Source organism: Somniosus microcephalus, chromosome 22 (genome assembly GCF_052327205.1).
Source record: "Somniosus microcephalus isolate GS21.2 chromosome 22, FLI_Smic_1.0, whole genome shotgun sequence".
In the NCBI taxonomy this organism is placed as follows: domain Eukaryota; kingdom Metazoa; phylum Chordata; class Chondrichthyes; order Squaliformes; family Somniosidae; genus Somniosus; species Somniosus microcephalus.
The window spans coordinates 11,279,944-11,296,956 of NC_141008.1; the positions used below are offsets into that span (position 1 = coordinate 11,279,944).

Sequence of the window (17,013 nt, forward strand, 5' to 3'; positions counted from 1 at the left end):
TTTACAGTCAATGAAGTACTTTTGAAGTGTAGTCGCTGTTGTAATGTAGGAAACGCAGCAGCCAATTTGTGCACAGCAAGCTCCCACAAACAGCAATGTGATAATGACCAAATAATCTGTTTTTAGTGATGTTGGTTGGGGGATAAATATTGGCCAGGACACCAGGAAGAACTCCCCTGCTCTTCTTCGAAATAGTGCCGTGGGATCTTTTACATCATCCTGAGAGAGCAGATGCAGCCATCTTGGTTTTAATCTATGGGACTCCTCCCTAAGCCCCTCCTTTGCCTATACAATCCTCTTCAAAGCCTATCATTCTGACCATGTGTTTGGTCATCTCTTCTAACTGCAACACTGCAGTCTGTGCTCTTGCCTGTGAAGCACTTTGGGCCATTTATTACTTTCAAGGCACGATATAAATGCAAGATGTTACTGTTTAGCTTTGATAGTCCCGGCCATCTTGTTATTTTACAGAAACCAAATGGCTTGTTGTGGGGGGGGGGGGATTTTAACTGGGAGCAGGATTCGGGTGGGCGGGGCTAGAACATTCTTCTTCTTATGCAGTCCCTTGGAACCGAGGATGACTTGCTTCCACATTAAAAATGAGCTCGCAGGTGACTGATTAGTCCAATGCGGGACCTACAGTCTCTGTCACAGGTGGGGCAGACGGTGGTTGAAGGGGCGGGTGAGTGGGGTGCTTGGTTTGACGTGCGCTCCTTGCGCTGCCTGCGCTTGGCTTCCACTTGCTCCCGGCGAAGAGACTCGAGGTGTTCGGCGCCTTCCCGGATGCTTCTCCTCCACTTTGTACGGTCTTGGGCCAGGGATTCCCAGGTGTCGGTGGGGTTGTTACACTTTTTCAAGGAGGCTTTGAGGGTGTCCTTGAAGCATTTCCTCTGCCCACCTGGGGCTGTCTTGCCATGCCGGAGCTCCGAGTAGGGCGTTTGTTTTGGGAGTCTCATATCGGGCATGCGGACAATGTGACCCGTCCATTGGAGCTGATTGAGCGTGGTCAGCGCTTCGATGCTGGGGATGTTGGCCTGAGCAAGAACACTGACGTAGGTGTGCCTGTCCTGCCAATGGATTTGCAGGATCTTGCGGAGGCAGCGTTGGTGGTACCTCACCGCCCCCCCCCGACCCAGATCCCGCCAGGCAGATAGGGTTAATATTGCCCTTTAGTGTTTGGTTGAATGCATGACCATTTCTTGTAATCGTCATCAAAATAGCTCTATTTGAAACACTTACAGTTACATTGGCCGATATTCCCATCTTGTTCAGATTTAATGACACTGAAGGAGGCAGGTCTTTCATTACCAGAAATGGGTCTTTGAACAACTAACTACGAGGAACGTTAGGTGCTAATCTGTGGTTGTTGTGCAGCTGCATCAGTGGGTGACGAAGAACGGGACTGATCCTCTTCCGCTGGAGGAGGAGCATTGCAGCGTGGTGGAAGTCACCGAGGAGGAGGTGATGAACTCAGTCAAGTTAATCTCCAGCCTCTCGACTGTGGTAAGAAAACCTTTCATCTTTAATACAAATACATGGAAAGACTAATGCGCCCTATAGGAGCAAGATGTCAATGTTTCTTCACCTTATCCTTACAGTTACACTTACTAACAGAGAGGTTTCTCATTTCCATTGGTCTGAGGTTTGGCATCTGCTTGTTTAAGGGGCACAGATCTATTGAACGTATCTGTCCAATGGGAAACAAATGGGGCTGGTGTGTTGCAGTACTGCATCACTGCCACTAGTGACCGATAAAGCTTCTCCTGGTAGATTCTCCTGGTGCCATCCCATTCAAGATGGGGCGGGATAGCAGTGGAGAATGAGGCATATCCCGCCTGTTAGGCCTACTGCCGCCTCTCCGCACTGACCTGGGTTTCCCTCCCGCCGCCACCATTGGGACCACCACTAGTGACTCCTCCCCCACCCTCTGCGTGCCAGTGTTGGCTGGGGGGGGGTGCGGGGTGTGCTGGAGTGGGGACCAGGTCCCTGGCATCTGCCTCAGTTACCTCCGCTTTCCAGCGTCACTATGTAGAAGGTGGTGGTGGGCCCCTGGAAGCAGCGGGAGCGGCCCTTAGGTTCCCCAACGCAGGGCGAGGCCTTGTACCGGACTCCTCTCCTTCCAATCTGGCTCCCACTTACATTCTGGCCTCAGCCTCGGTCTCTGCTGATCTCCCTGATCTTCAGGAATCCTCTGCCCCTTTAAATGCCCGGCTGCCTCAACTGGTTGCCACCGTCGGGATTAAGCAACCGTGCACTGGCGAGCTGCCTCTTGGCAGCGGGAAACCTGCCAGAGGCCCACCGTACATGTTCGATAACCCCCGACCCAGGGAAATGGGCCGGAGTTGGGGAGGAGTCGGAGGAGTGGACACAACTCCCGCCCTACTGGAACTCCACTCTGATGGACTGCAGATGGTTTGCAAAATATATCCCAGGACAGATTGGTCCTGGGCTTAGAACTCTGATTTTAACCTAATGCGCCCGACGGGAATGGGACGGGTTCGGCTCGGACGCTTATTTTAAACCTCGCCCGATTTTACACCCCATTGACTTCAAAGAAGCACAAACTCGGACGGGGTGTAAAACAGGTGTCCGACCCGCCCCGCCCAGTTCCTGCCCTGTCTGCTGGGTTAAAATTGGGGCGTGAGTGTCAGTAAAACCATTTCCAATCCACAATTAGCAGTGTGAACAATACGAGAATGGGAACAATATTTAAATCAAAGAACAGGATTAAGTCACATTTTGGGCATTCCATAAGTTTGCTCCTTCTGTTTTGATTCTGTAGAGTTTTGCCCCATCCCTCATTTGGAATAGAAACCCCCAGTGCTGTGCCCTGGATGAGAAGGCAGGTGGACCATGTGTTTCTAGACCTCTGGCAGTGTCAGTGTCCACCAGGAGATGTCTGAGGTTTCCTCTCTCTTTCTGTTGATCTCCACCCTGTGTCCTTGTAGGACCAGTGAGCTGAGCTTAGTGACCCATCATTGCAGTAACTGCAGCTACAAGCCCATGGGTCTGTTACTAGGGATGGGCAATAAATGCCGGCCTTGCCAGCGACGCCCACATCCCGAGAATGAATTTAAAAAACTCCATATTGTGACAGTAGAGTGTAAAGTTCCACACAGCACCCTTCCCATTTACCGGCTTTAAGGTGAACAACCCCAGGCACCAAAATTCCTCACCTCTCCCAGCAAACCCCATGCTGGGAGTCGGCTGGAATGGCCTCAACTCAGATACGCCAGGCCCCAGCTTCCACTGGGGCATCCTTGGGGCCTAGTAAGCGGCAGAACCCCCATCAGTCCCTAACCATGGTGCCTGCACCAGAAGGCATGGAGCCCAGGATGGAGACTCCCCACGCTGGGAGAGCCAGGGTCTCCGGCCGCTCCGGACCCAATGCAAAGTTAGAGGTCACGAGGCCGAGTGAGAAGTCTGTTGCACTCCTGCAGGGCTCAAATGGGCCTCACAGGGAATGTCCAGATCACCATCAGAGTCTGGACCCCTGAAGATCCCTGGGTGCTATTTTGTCATGTATTTAAATGCAGCCCTTTACGAATGGGATTGTTGGACCCTCCGCAAAGGCTTTTCTTGGATGGGGAGGGTAGTGGGCAGTGCAGAGCCTTCACAGAATGGGAAAGACGTGCTAGATTTCCTGGCTTCTGATGCTAGGCAGGTGCCTGAGATGTTCCCCTAGTGGCACAGGTTCATACACTGGCGGAGAGAGTGTTGGAGGGCGTTGGCAAGCACGATGTCAGCTTCAGTGCTGGGAGATCCGGGGGAACAATCTAACTTTGAGATGCAGTTCTCACTGAAGGTGTTGAGCTCTGAAGTGGTTACATGGCACTGGGCTCTTTCAGCACATGGAGCTTTAACTGAGTTCCAGGGTAGGGTTATGAGCGGTCCTGCCACTGGAAGCCAGTTGTGAAATAGCAGTGTCTGATTCACCCTGCCAAACTCAACCTTGCTAGAACAGCATCTGAAGTGTCATCTCTCCTTTGTAGATCCTGGTGAAGGCCATGTTGAGGAAACGTTCCTTTGGAAACCCCTTTGAGTTTCAGAGCAGGAAGGAGGGGAGGTCCATGTCGGCACCAGGAAACCTTCTCATGTGAGTGTTTCGGCCTTGAGCCTGTGTACGGGTGTAAATGCTGCATCTGAAATTAAGCCCGACCCCTTTTGCTGCTGTTGCCATCCTCGGCACTTGCACTGCAGGTGCCTGCTGGAGGAGGTCCTAAATCTAATGAAAGATTAAGCTACATAAGGCACTGGCAGCAGCACTGAACGCATGCGTCTGACTGTATCACGTTGATCTGTGTGGTATTTACTTTGTCTCCTGTGCTATGTTGTATCTGTTACCTCCTCTTGGGAACATTCGGAACAGGAGGAGGCCATTCAGCCCCTCGAGTGCGGCTGTTCTGCTATTCAATTAGATCGTGGCTGATCTGTATCGCAACTCCAATTACCCGCCTTTGATGCACATCACTTGATACCTTTGCACAACAAAATATTATCGATCTCAGTCTTGAAAGTTTCAACTGACCCCCAGAATCCACGGCCTTTTGGGGGAGGGAGATCCAGATATCCACTATCACTTCTTGATTTCACTCCTCAATGGCCGAGCTCTAATTTTAAGATGATGTCCACTTGTTCTGGATTTCCCCACTAGAAGAAATAGCTCCTCTGTATCTACCTAATCAACTTAGGTATCTTGATTCGATCCCCTCTCAACCGTCTAAACTCAAGGGAATACAAGCGAGGTTTCCGCAATTTGTTCTTCATAATTGAACCCTTTAAGCCCTGGTATAATTCTGGTGAATCTGTGCTGCACCCCTTCCAAGGCCAATATATCCTTCCTGAGGTTCTGAGACAGGAGCTCACTGTAAACAAACACACAGTTTAAGTGGAAAAACTGTTTTACGCAGCGAGTGGTTAGGATTTGGAATGCGCTGCCTGATAGGGCAGTGGAAACAGATTCAATAGTAGCCTTCAAAGGGGAATTGGATAAATACTTGAAGGAAAATACAAGTTCTTTCTTTCTCTTTCTAACTGCCTTAATGATCCTCACAAATATCTTCAGTACTACACCGGTGACAGGACACTTCCTTCAAACAGCAATTTGGCAGCGTTGGATCACTAGGCAGGACGTGTGGCTGCTGCTCCACACTGCTCTCTGACCCACAAACAACACAGGCATTCATCGTAACAAAAACAAGACATTTCCAAGCGATAGGGAACCTGCCCTGTGAAGCCGTGTTAAACCCAGCAGAAATGGTCACTGAACAGCTCTGGCTGAGCAATATGTCAGCTGTCACCTTAGATAGTGTCGTTCATATCAGAACATCTAGAAATTCCTCTGAGCAATGCATCTTTTATAGAGCAAGTGTGATCGAAGCAGTTCACGTATCCTTAGGAGCATAGTAACACAGGAACAGGAGGAGGTGATTTATTCCTTCAAGCCTGTCCTGCCATTCGGTTAGATCATGACCAATGTTCCCTCTAATTGTTTTTTTTGTGTGCGTAGTTCCTTTAAGTTTGCTGCGCGGCTGCACATGCGCGGTATCTTTCCCAGCAGCAACAGCTGGTGAGCGGCCTGCACGGGACCTCCTGATCGATGCACGCCCACGCACCTTAGGGGGAACGTTGATCGTGGCTGAGCTGTACCTCAACTGCATACCTAACAAAAATCTATCAAACTCATTTTTGAAATTTTCGATTATCCCACAGCCTTTTGTGGGGGGGGTGAGAGTTTCAGATTTCCACCACTCTTTGTGGAAAAAGTGCCTCCCGATTTCACTCTTAAAAGGCCAAGCTCTAATTTTAAGGTTATGCCCCCTTGTTCTGGATCTCCCCACGAGAGAAAATAGTTTCTCGAGGCTGGACTTTGACTTTGCGGAATGGTTTAAAACAGAGTCGGCAGAAGGTTTTACATCTCTCCTGATTATACTCAGTGGCTTTAGTTCATGATGGAATTTGAACTCTTGGGAGCAGAGATTCAGTATCGCCCTGTTTGGGGCACAATTATCGGCCGGGCGCAAAGTTTAGTGCCTGGCGCTAATTATCGCTTTCTGCTGTAAACTTGGCCTCTATCGCCCCTGGAGGTGATTGGAGCGCTAAATCAGGCGCTACTCACCTCTCTTAAGGTGCTAACGCTGAGGAGCGAGGCGTTACCTCAGAGCGCGGGCAAAGCTCATGTGATGTCAGTCAGCAATGGAACACAGACACACTGGCACCGGCCAGTTCTTAAAGGGGAGGGTCGATCTTGCTCTCCATCCACATCCTGCTCATTGCAGCCTTGAATCTCGGCCTGGAGAGACCTGTACATCAAATCTGCTGGAAAGAACAATGGAGAGGTCCAGGGAAAGAGCTCAGAGTGCAGCCCCCATAGTCTCTTCTAAATCGATGCAAGGAAGGTCAAATCAAAAAGAACTTGCAAAGTGCTGCTCAGTACCCAAAACTCCTTCACACAGCATTGAATCTCTCCAGAAGTCTCTCTCTCTCTCTCTCAGAATGCGTGGAGCAAACATGTCACGAACAAAAAAAGGCAGGAAGCGGCTGCCTTTAAATATTGCTCCCCCAGTCCCTTCCCAACTGCAAAACGTTCCCCTCTGCCTGCTGTTGCTAGTGGTAGACGGAAAGGCAGGGGGCGCCACTCAATATCCGGTCCGGGGCGTTGCACACTTGACTGACGTCACGATCTGTGGGCACAGGAAATTGTGGCGGTAGTGTTTAGCGCTGCCACAAAATATCTGGTCAATTTGGTGAGTGGCGCAAACATCGCCGCGACGGGCGCTGGCTGCTTTGCTCCCCATTAGCGCCCTCTTAGGGCGCTAATGGGAGAGGCGCAAAGCAACCGAATTTTTCCCCCTTGTTCTCTGGATTATTAATCCAGGCCTTGTGCACCACCGTACCTCTCCAATGAGATAGGCCGACCAGCTGAAAGACAATGCTCCATTTAAGCTGCACGCCCGCGCAGCGCTCTGCAGGTCCCACGCAGCCGGTGAGCTGGCCTTTAAATAGAAAAAATGCTCATGCAGAATTGTGAGTGGTTAAAGGGGCCGCGCGGGCTAAAACAACATTCGAGGGAACATTTGCTGAAGGGTACACGTGCCCAGGCCAGGGAAGAGCAGGTGATTTATTTTTCTTTAAATACCTGTCCTCTTTGTAATTGGGCCAAAGGAGACAGCAGATCATTTCTCAGGTGGCAGGGTGGAGAGAGGGGGAGGAACGAGGCATTTCCCACCTCGGATGGCAGCAGGGACTGAGTTTCTGGCCTATGTGAACGGGCTAGTGCTTGAGGTGTGCCTGTAATGGTGCAGAGGGCTGCTGGGCCTGTGCTAATTAGGTGCTTGTAGTGTATGTGCCTTTAAGTCAGAACTACTTTTACAGCTCCTGTCTACAGTAGTACCGGCAGTGACCACACCGGTATATAAGCTTTGCGCATGCCTCTGTACCCCCAGTCTAGAGACTACCCTCCTCCAGTAAAGACCTGTTTATTGTTGAATGTACAGCATCCATGTGATTATTTAATAATAGCATATCCACTGAACCACAGATCCAACAGTGGCGACGAGTGTCGATTCGAATCTACCTGCAACATAAAAAAAAAATAGTCGAGGCCAGGAACATGGGCGTCGACCACGAGCAACCACCCAGCAGTCAGGCAGAGATTGAACTTCGCAGGGGAGGCTGTGGAGAGCCGGGCTTGGTTCCCCAGCCACGACGAGCAGCAAGAGACCGACGACAGGTCCAGCGCAGACCCTTCCCGAGCAGCGGCGGCTGGAGCCGACCGACGGCGGAGAGAAAGCCGAGCAGCGTCGACGGGGTAAGACAGAGGGTGAAGAGCGCAGGGCGCAGCCGGGGGTTGAACACCGAGCGGCGTCGAGAAAAAGAAAACAAACCGGAGAGAGAGGGTAAAGAAACAGCCGGGTTCTAGGCTGGGTGGTGTCGAAAAATATAAAAAGAAGAACATGCAGAGCACAGCCAGGGCTCACGGGCTGAACAGGGTCCGCGGGGCGAAGAAAGGGGAGACGCCATTGAGCCGCGGAGAAGAAGGAAGAGCGCGGGAGGCGCCATTTTTAGAAGCCACAGCGGAGAAGAAGGACGAGCGCGGGAAGGAAGGAAAGCGCGGGAGACGCCATTTTGTGCCAGCGGAGAAGAAGGGGAAGCGCGGGAGGCACCATTTGTGACAGTTAACTCACACCCAAGGATGCCGAAGAGTGGCAGTATCTCTACGTTCGACAATTAAGTCGAAGATTGGGCGACATATGTGGAAGGTATTGAGGTGTACTGCAGGGAGAATGAAGTGCCAGATGCTAATAAAGCACTGGTTCTGTTAAATTCCATGGGTGCAAAAACTTATGGGTTACTGCGAAATCTAATAACCCCAGAGAAGCCGGTAAACAAGAATTTTGAAAGCATAGTAGAAATCCTACAGGACCACTTAAACCCCACACCGCTGCTGATAGCAGAACGATTTAAGTTCCATAAAAGGAACCAACACAAAGACGAAAGTAATGCTGAGTACCTAACGGAACTGCGCAAGCTATCGAAACACTGCCAGTTTGGAGCGGGACTAGCAGATACGTTAAGGGACAAGTTTGTGTGTGGGCTATAAAGTGAAGGAACCCAGAAACGGCTTCTATCAGAAAAGGACCTTACGCTTTCAGTATGGCAGTATCACACGAAGCAGCCGCAAGGGGCGCTGCAGAGATACAACGGAGACCGCAAGAATATGGCACCAATGAAATGTCTTATGGAACAGGGAAGTGCTATCGCTGCGGCAGAACAACACATGACCAGAAAGATTGTTGGTTCAAGGACCAAGTGTGCAGACAGTGTGGGAAAGCAGGACACATAGCAAGAGTCTGCAGGTCTGGGAAGAAAACCAACAGTAAGAAATCTCCACAGGAGAAGTACAAAAAGGTACACCAGGTGATGGACAGTGGTTCAGACGAACAGAAAAGTGACACAGACTCCGGAAGCAAGGAGCTGGGTTGCCTGAAACTACATAAGGTAACAGAAATGGAGGATCACCAGACTATCTGGGTTACACTCAAGATAGACGGAGTCCAAATGGAATTGGACACAGGGTCAGCTCTAACAGTCATAAATCAAAGAGACTACAAGCGGCTATTTTCACACATACCCTTGAAAGCTACAGAGATTGTCATGAAGACATATACGGGGCAAAAAGTCTACCCCAAAGGAAAAATAAGGGTGAAAGTGACATATAAATGTCAGGAAATACCTAAAATGGATATATATGTATTGCCAAATGGAGGACCACCACTGCTAGGATGTGAATGGATCCGGAAGATACAATTAGATTGGCATTCCATACAGGCACTGAAGGTTGAGGCCAAAAAGGATGACGACGTCACACCTGGACGACTGTCAAAAATGCTAACTGACACAAAAGAAGTGTTCCAGGAGGGACTAGGAACACTAAAAGGAATAACAGCAATGATTAAAATAGAGGGAAATGCAAGCCCAAAGTGTCTGAAGGCCAGACCAGTGCCTTATGCGATCAGACCAGCTGTTGAAGCAGAGCTGGAAGGGTTGGAACGTTCAGGAGCACTGTCCAAAGTGGACTGGAGCGAGTGGGCTACACCCATCGTTCCTGTAATGAAGAGGTCGTTGAGTAATATGCCTGGGGAACCAAAGAAGGTCCGCATCTGTGGGGATTTTAAGGCGACAGTGAACCCAGTCCTTCACACGGTGCAATATCCGCTTCCACGAATTGAGGTTATTTTCGCCTCGCTATCTGGCGGTAAACGCTTCACCAAAATTGATCTAGCCCAGGCGTACTTGCAAATGGAGGTAGAAGAAGCTTCGAAACATTACCTTACGATCAACACTCATAAAGGTCTCTATCAATACAACCGGCTGGTGTTTGGAGTAGCCTCGGCTCCAGCTATCTGGCAAAGGGCGATGGATCAGGTCCTGCAAGGGATTCCAGGGACCCAGTGTTATTTGGACGACATCTTGGTCACGGGCGAAAATGACGGTGATCACCTCGCCAACTTGGAGAAGGTGCTCACCAGATTAAAGGAGTATGGGCTATGAGCTAATCGCCACAAGTGCGAGTTTTTCCAGAAACAGATCTCGTATTGTGGCCACGTCATCGATGAAGAGGGGTTACCTAAGTCCCCTGACAAGATTGAGGCAGTAGTCAAGGCTCCAGCACCGGAAAATGTGTCACAACTGAGGTCGTTCCTCGGGCTGGTAAACTACTACCACAAGTTCTTACCAAATTTGTCCACGGTATTACACCCACTGAACACCCTACTGCAAACAGGGGTACCATGGAAGTGGGATGACGAACGTAGACGAGCTTTCCAGAAGTGTAAAGAATTGATCACATCAAAAGAGGTGTTGGCCCATTTCAACCCAGCACTACCAATTCGTTTGGCATGTGATGCATCACCCTATGGTATTGGAGCGGTGCTGTTGCACAAATTCCCAGACGGGTTGGAGAGGCCAGTAGCCTTTGCATCTCGGTCACTAACCTCAGCCGAGCGCAACTACGCCCAGATTGACAGGGAGGCCCTCAGCCTAGTATGGGGAGTAAAAAAATTCAACCACTATCTGCATGGGCAGAAGTTCACCTTGCTGACTGACCACCAACCACTTGTCTCCATCTTTAACCCTAAGAAGGGCGTTCCAGTGATGACTGCACAGCGGTTACAAAGATGGTCCCTGTTTCTAGGGGCGAATCAATATGAAATAGAATATAAAGGCACGAAACAGCATGGGAATGCTGATGGGCTATCGCGCCTGCCACTGCCTACTGTGGAGGAAGCAACAGCAGTGGACCCTATCAAGATATTTTACTCGTCAATAATTGAACGATTGCCAGTAACAAACGCGGATATAGAGAAGGAGACCCGCAATGATCCGACGCTGTCGCGGGTATATGAATTGACGGTGAGGGGATGGCCAACACATGGCGACTCACTGTTGCCAGCATTCTTATCCAGAAGAGAACAGCTGTCAGTATGCCAGGGGACAGTGATGTGTGGATCCAGAGTGTTGATTCCACCCAAGTTAAGGGAGAGAGTGCTAAATGAGCTACATGAAGGTCATCTGGGGGGAGTGAAAATGAAAAGCCTTGCTAGGGCTTATGTGTGGTGGCCGGGAATCGATCAACAAATCGAAGACCAAACTAAGAGCTGCTTAGGATGCCAGAAGGTCCAAAATGCACCACCACATGCCCCTCTACACCCATGGGAGTGGCCCTCCTCTCCATGGCAACGGGTGCATATTGATTTCGCTGGTCCATTCATGGACTCAATGTTCTTAATAGCAGTGGATGCTCATTCAAAGTGGCCTGAGGTGATAAAAATGTCTTCAACCACTACAGAGAAAACGATTGCAGTCCTACGGACCATATTTGCCAGAAACAGTTTGCCAGAGCAGATTTGCTCTGATAATGGACCACAGTTTGTGTCCGACGAGTTCCAAAAATTTATGAGAAGGAATGGGGTAAGGCATTACACATCCGCCCCGTATCATCCAGCCACAAATGGATTGGCTGAGAGGTTCGTACAAACCTTTAAGAAGGCGATAAAGGCCATGTGCGACGATGAAATTCCACTAGAGCATAAGATGGACAATTTCTTATTAGCCTACCGAAACGCGACACATGCAGTTACCAACCAGACCCCGGCCATGATGTTCTTTAACCGAAGGTTGAGATCTCGTCTGGACTTGCTCAGACCAAATGTGCGAAGAAATGTTGAGGACAAACAATTCCAGCACATCAATGAGAAGCCGACAAGGAGCTTCAATGTAGGACAACCAGTCTTGGCCCGTGACTATCGAACAGAGAAATGGCAACCCGGAACGATATGTACAAGGCAGGGGCCATTAATGTACACAGTGGATGTCGGGGAGAACATTGTGAGACGCCACATTGATCAGATCTTAGCGTCACAGGAACGCGTCAACCCCATGTCTCGAGTACCTGGGGATGAACCCGACATACCGGTAGCATCTACTTCAGACCCAGTAGCAGTGGAACCCGATGAACTACCCGATGAAAAGGGGTCAGCATCGCCTCTGCACCAAGAACAAGAACCTCCGGAAAGGCGCTATCCCGAAAGGGTCAGGAAGCCGCCCCAAAGACTGAATCTATAAATGGACTTTTGTTGTTTAATGTACATGTTGAAATGTTAATTGTTATTTGAATATTAGGGGTACTACTAATCTAAAAGGGGAGGAATTGTAGTGTATGTGCCTTTAAGTCAGAACTACTTTTACAGCTCCTGTATACTGTGGTACTGGCAGTGACCACACCGGTATATAAGCTTTGCGCATGCCTCTGTACCCCCAGTCTAGAGACTACCCTCCTCCAGTAAATACCTGTTTATTGTTAAGGTACAGCATCCGTGTGATTATTTAATAATAGCATATCCACTGAACCACGGATCCAACAGTGCTCCCTCCCCACCCCACCCCACCCCACTGGTGGGGGAAATCCACAACAAGGGGGCATAATCTTCAAATTAGAGCCAGGCCAATTAGGAGTGGGTATCAAGGGATATGGATCAAAGGTGGTTAAATGGAGTTGAGGAACAGAACAACCACGATCTGATTGAATGGCAGAACAGGCTCAAGGGGCTGAAAGGCCTCCTCCTGTTCCTATGTTCCTTCACAAATGCCAAGGTTGGTCAAGTACTTCAGAGGAACAAGGAGCATTTCTGGGTATTTCACAGTGTTGTCCATTCAGACCATCTTCCTCCTGTCTTTCTGCTGTCAACTTCAAACCTCCCTCTCACTCTGTCCCTACCTGCTCAATGGAGTGACTAAACTGCACTTCTATGGGAGTGGATCACACCATGCCCCAAACCTCACTTACTACCTTCACACTCTACCAACTCTCCCAAAAGCAAGATGCTGCAGATGCTGGAAATCTGAAATAAAAACAGACAATGCTGGCAATACTCAGCAGGTCAGGCAGCATCTGTGGAGAGAGAAACCGGCAGGGAAAGGGGGGAGGGGAGGAGAGATTAAGGGGGGAAAATTCGGTTGATTAGCGTCTCCCGTTAGTGTCCAAGAGGGCGCTAACGGCGCAAAGCAACTAGTGCCCACGCGCGGCGATGTTTGCGCCGCTCGCGAAATTGACCAGACATTTTGCTGCGGCGTTAAACACTACCGCCATGCTTTCCCGCACCGGCAGATCGTGATGTCAGTCGAGCGTGCAACGCCCCGGTAGCGCCCGGACCGGATATTGAGTTGCGCCCCCTGCCTTAGCGCCTGCCGCTAGGAACGACAGGTAGAGGGGAACATTTTCAAGTCGGGAAGGGGCTGGGGGAGCGCTATTTAAAGGCGGGCGCTTCCTGCCTTTTCTTGTCGGCAACATTTTTGGTTTTAACACTATCCTAAGGAGTTTTGGCTCCCAGCACCACTTTTGAGGTTCCTAAGCACTGAGCTCTTTCCCTGGGCCTATCCATTGTTGCCTCACAGTGCCAGGGACCCGGGTTCAAATCCGGCCTCGGGTGACTGTCTGTGTGGAGTTTGCACATTCTCCCCGTGTTTGCGTGGGTTTCCTCCGGGTGCTCCGGTTTCCTCCCACAGTCCAAAGATGTGCGGATTAGGTTGATTGGCCATGATAAAAAAAAATTGGCCCTTAGTGTTAGGGGGGATTAAATATGTGGGGTTACGGGGATAGGGCTTGGGTGGGATGGCTGTCGGTGTAGGGACCGGGTGCTAGGGTTTGGATGATCAGCCATGATCTCGTTGAATGGCGGAGCAGGCTCGAAGGGCCGAATGGCCTACTCCTGCTCCTAGTTTCTATGTTTCTATGTTTCTATGTTTTCCAACACAATTGCTTTTGAGGTCTCTCCAGGCTGTGATTCAAGGCTGCAATGAGCAGGGTGTGGCTGGCCAGCAAGATGGCCCCTCCCCTTTAAGAACTGGATGGCGCCAGTCTGTCTGGCTTCCATGGTAACGGACATCACCTGAGCTTCGGTAGTGTTCTGAGGTAGTGCCTCGCTCCCTGACGTTAGCACCTTAAGACAGGTGTGTAGCGCCTGATATAGCGCTCAAATTACTTCCAGGGACGATAGAGGCGAATTTTGCAGTCGGAGGCGATAATTAGCGCTGAGCGCTAAACTTTGTGCCCGGCCAATATTAGCGCCCCGAAATGGGCGATACCGAATTTCTCCCCCTATATGACAAAAGGGATGATGGTAATGGGACAAGTAAAGAAAAAAAAGATTGGTTTAGAGGAGGTGTAAATGGGAATAGAATCATCAACAGCTGCCGTCTGAAAAAGTGGGGCAGAGGTTATGATCTGAAATTGTTGAACTCAATGCAGTTCTTCTATTGCTGCTTCTATACATCCTTCCTCCATTTCCACCCTTTCGCTGCCTCGTGGCAGCCGTGTTATTGGATTGGCTTCAAGCGCTGGCCGATCTTGGCCTGTTGAGGTCCAGTAAAGGGAATAGGCCACTTTCACAAAGACTGAGAATTCTGGGAGCAGTCATGCTGCCATGCCACTCCCTTTCTTGAAGAGGAGCGGTGGAAGGAGCAAGCTCAGACTGAGTAAATTAAGGGGGGTTTGAACATACACGAGGCAAGGAAAAGTGAGAGTCTTGGAATATAGCTTTGTTACACTGTACAAAAGAACAAGAAAGTGTTGCCAAAACATTCTGGAAAAAATATTTTGTGATATTTTAATCAGCAAAGAAGCATCTCTCCTGGTCACAAGTGAATGAGCACCTTTGATGAAGGTTTGGTTTACACTTTAGAGGCTGTGTTCAGTTCAGATCAAGAGGATTCTGACATCAGTGGCTCCTGTCTATGTAAACAGCATGACTTTGGGTTTGTTTCTTCTCTGATGTCTAACTACATTTGAGTGGATACATGACATTGGGGTCAGCTGTCGGGATTGCAAGTTCTCTCAGACTATTGGTTAGCAAGTGAGGGCAGACTCACAGCCCACTATATCAGAAACAATTAACATAATCACCAGGGTGCAATCTCCCATACTTACAGTTTAATTCATTCTCTATTACTCCAGAGCTTTGAAGGGACTGGAGTCGCAATGTCTGTCACAGACTTGTGTGCTGGCGTGCCGCTCCACTTTATCTCAGAAGTGGATGAATGGTTGGAGACAGACTTCCCAGAGAGGGGGCCACCTGGGTACCAATGAAGTCTATTTTGATTGACCATTCTGTAGCCAGAAGCTCCCTAACACTGTGTTTAAGGACAGCATGCTTTTACAGGAGACTTTGGTTTATCCGGAGGTTGTATGTCCGGAAACCTCGATCTACCGGCAGAAATCAGGAGCCGTTTTGTTAGGTTTTTTTTCTTCTCGTGGCTTTTTTTTCCAGCAGTCAGGCTCTGGAAAGTCTCTCTGAAGCTGTTGCTAAGCTACAGAGACGCTTCCAAGGTACGGGCCGACTGTTTAGAAGCTGTTGCTAAGCAACAGTGTTTGTTGTCAGATACGGAGATGAAAACCTCCGTATGCTTCAACATTAACGCTGGTATGTCCGGCAGTTTTGATAGATTGGCAACAGCTCGGTCCCGTCGGTGCCGGATATCACAAAGTTTCCTGTACTAAGTTCCCCAGTCCTCACTACTATGTGGGAGGAAGTTTACGAAGGAATCCATGAATTGTCTCTTCGACATAAAAGTGCTTCGCCAAGCATACGATCTGTTTAAAATACTGCCGAGAATCTCAAAAGGTCGCTTCACTTTATTGTTTTGAAATAGACACCGAGAGTTTGGGCCAGATTTTCAGTGTGCCGTGAGTGCGGGCTTTTAGGCGTGTGGGGGGCAAAAATCCCGAATTCGGGGGTCCCGACACCATCCCGCCCAAAACCCGCCTCCACGTAAGTTTCAAAGGAGGAGGGCACCCGCCCTGCACTGGGACCCGCCGACCTGAGGCGGGAAGGAATTAGTGCCAATTAACTGCCTGTTAACGGGTAGTTAACAGGCAGTTTTTAGCCTAATCCCTATTTTGAGGGGTGTCGTGTGGGATTCCCGATGGCTCCAAACCATGCCAGGTTAGAGCAGGTGGCCCGTCGGGTTGAAGGACTTGGAGGGGTCGCGATGTCAGTGTTCAGGTGAGTGATGGGTGCATGAGTGCAAAGGTAAGTGTGTTTGGTGTGTTTAAAGTGTGTAAAGAAGTTTAAATTACCTGTACTTACCTTTACAGCCTTTCTTCCTCTAGGCTGCGGGAGTCCATCATTCAGCCGGCACTGAAAGCAGAATGGCCGCAAGCTGTCAAAAGTGACAGCCTTCAGCTTTCAGTGCCGGTGAGAGTTCTAACTGAGTCTGCGTAGAAGGACTCAAGTTAGAAGTCAGACTGTCAGTGTTTGACAGCTGAAAATTCAGTCTGTGACGTCACCTGTTGCCGGGTGGCCCTTAATTGGCCTGCTGAGCCCGCTGGGCGGGCTCAACAAGGCCAATCAAGGGAAAATCGCGTGGATTGGCTGGACGTCGATGGAGGCGGGACTAAAACCCGAAAGTTGTAGTCCCACCTCCTTCCCGACTGCTGAATGAAAATCCAGCCCATGATGTGTTATAATCTAGCTAAATTCTGCCCAATTTAATCTTGCTTCTTAATAAACTCAATATGCAAATTTTAGCCTGAGATATTTGGTCCGTCAGAGTGTTATTTGCTCATCAGTCAGGGCGATCAGGAAGGTTGAGAGAGATGCCACATCATTTCCAATGTCTTACCTTCATGGTGAAAATGGTTCATTGTTTGTCCTGTGTCTGGCTATCTTCGATTACTTTGCTTATACGATCATCTTTCAGTTCACAGTTGGTGAGGGTTTGTCTTTAGAAGCAGATTTCTGCTTTGGGCACAAGTATCAACGGTGGCTTTAAAAGCAGATTTATCTAAAGTTGTAAACTTATTAGCACCTTTTCATAAGTTTCCGGTCTCAGTATAGAATTTTGAGCAATGAATAATTAAGCAGGAGATTTCTAATGGGCTGTCTTTCTGTAGAAAAATGTGTACAGAAACCCTCTTCCTCAATGCACTGTAATCTTCCTCAATCACAGAGAAGA

General features: G+C 49.4%; 1 protein-coding gene across 2 annotated transcripts in view; it reads left to right on the plus strand.

Annotated features, from left to right (window-relative positions):
• LOC147102029 (calcium/calmodulin-dependent protein kinase kinase 1-like) overlaps positions 1–17,013 on the plus strand; it is a 227,662-nt gene that overhangs the window by 181,761 nt on the left and 28,888 nt on the right. For both annotated transcript variants that reach the window (XM_085964177.1, XM_085964176.1), the window contains exons 14-15: positions 1,375–1,503; positions 3,993–4,096. In XM_085964177.1, coding sequence (XP_085820303.1) covers positions 1,375–1,503; positions 3,993–4,096 — 233 coding nt within the window. The remainder of the gene's footprint in view (positions 1–1,374; positions 1,504–3,992; positions 4,097–17,013) is intronic.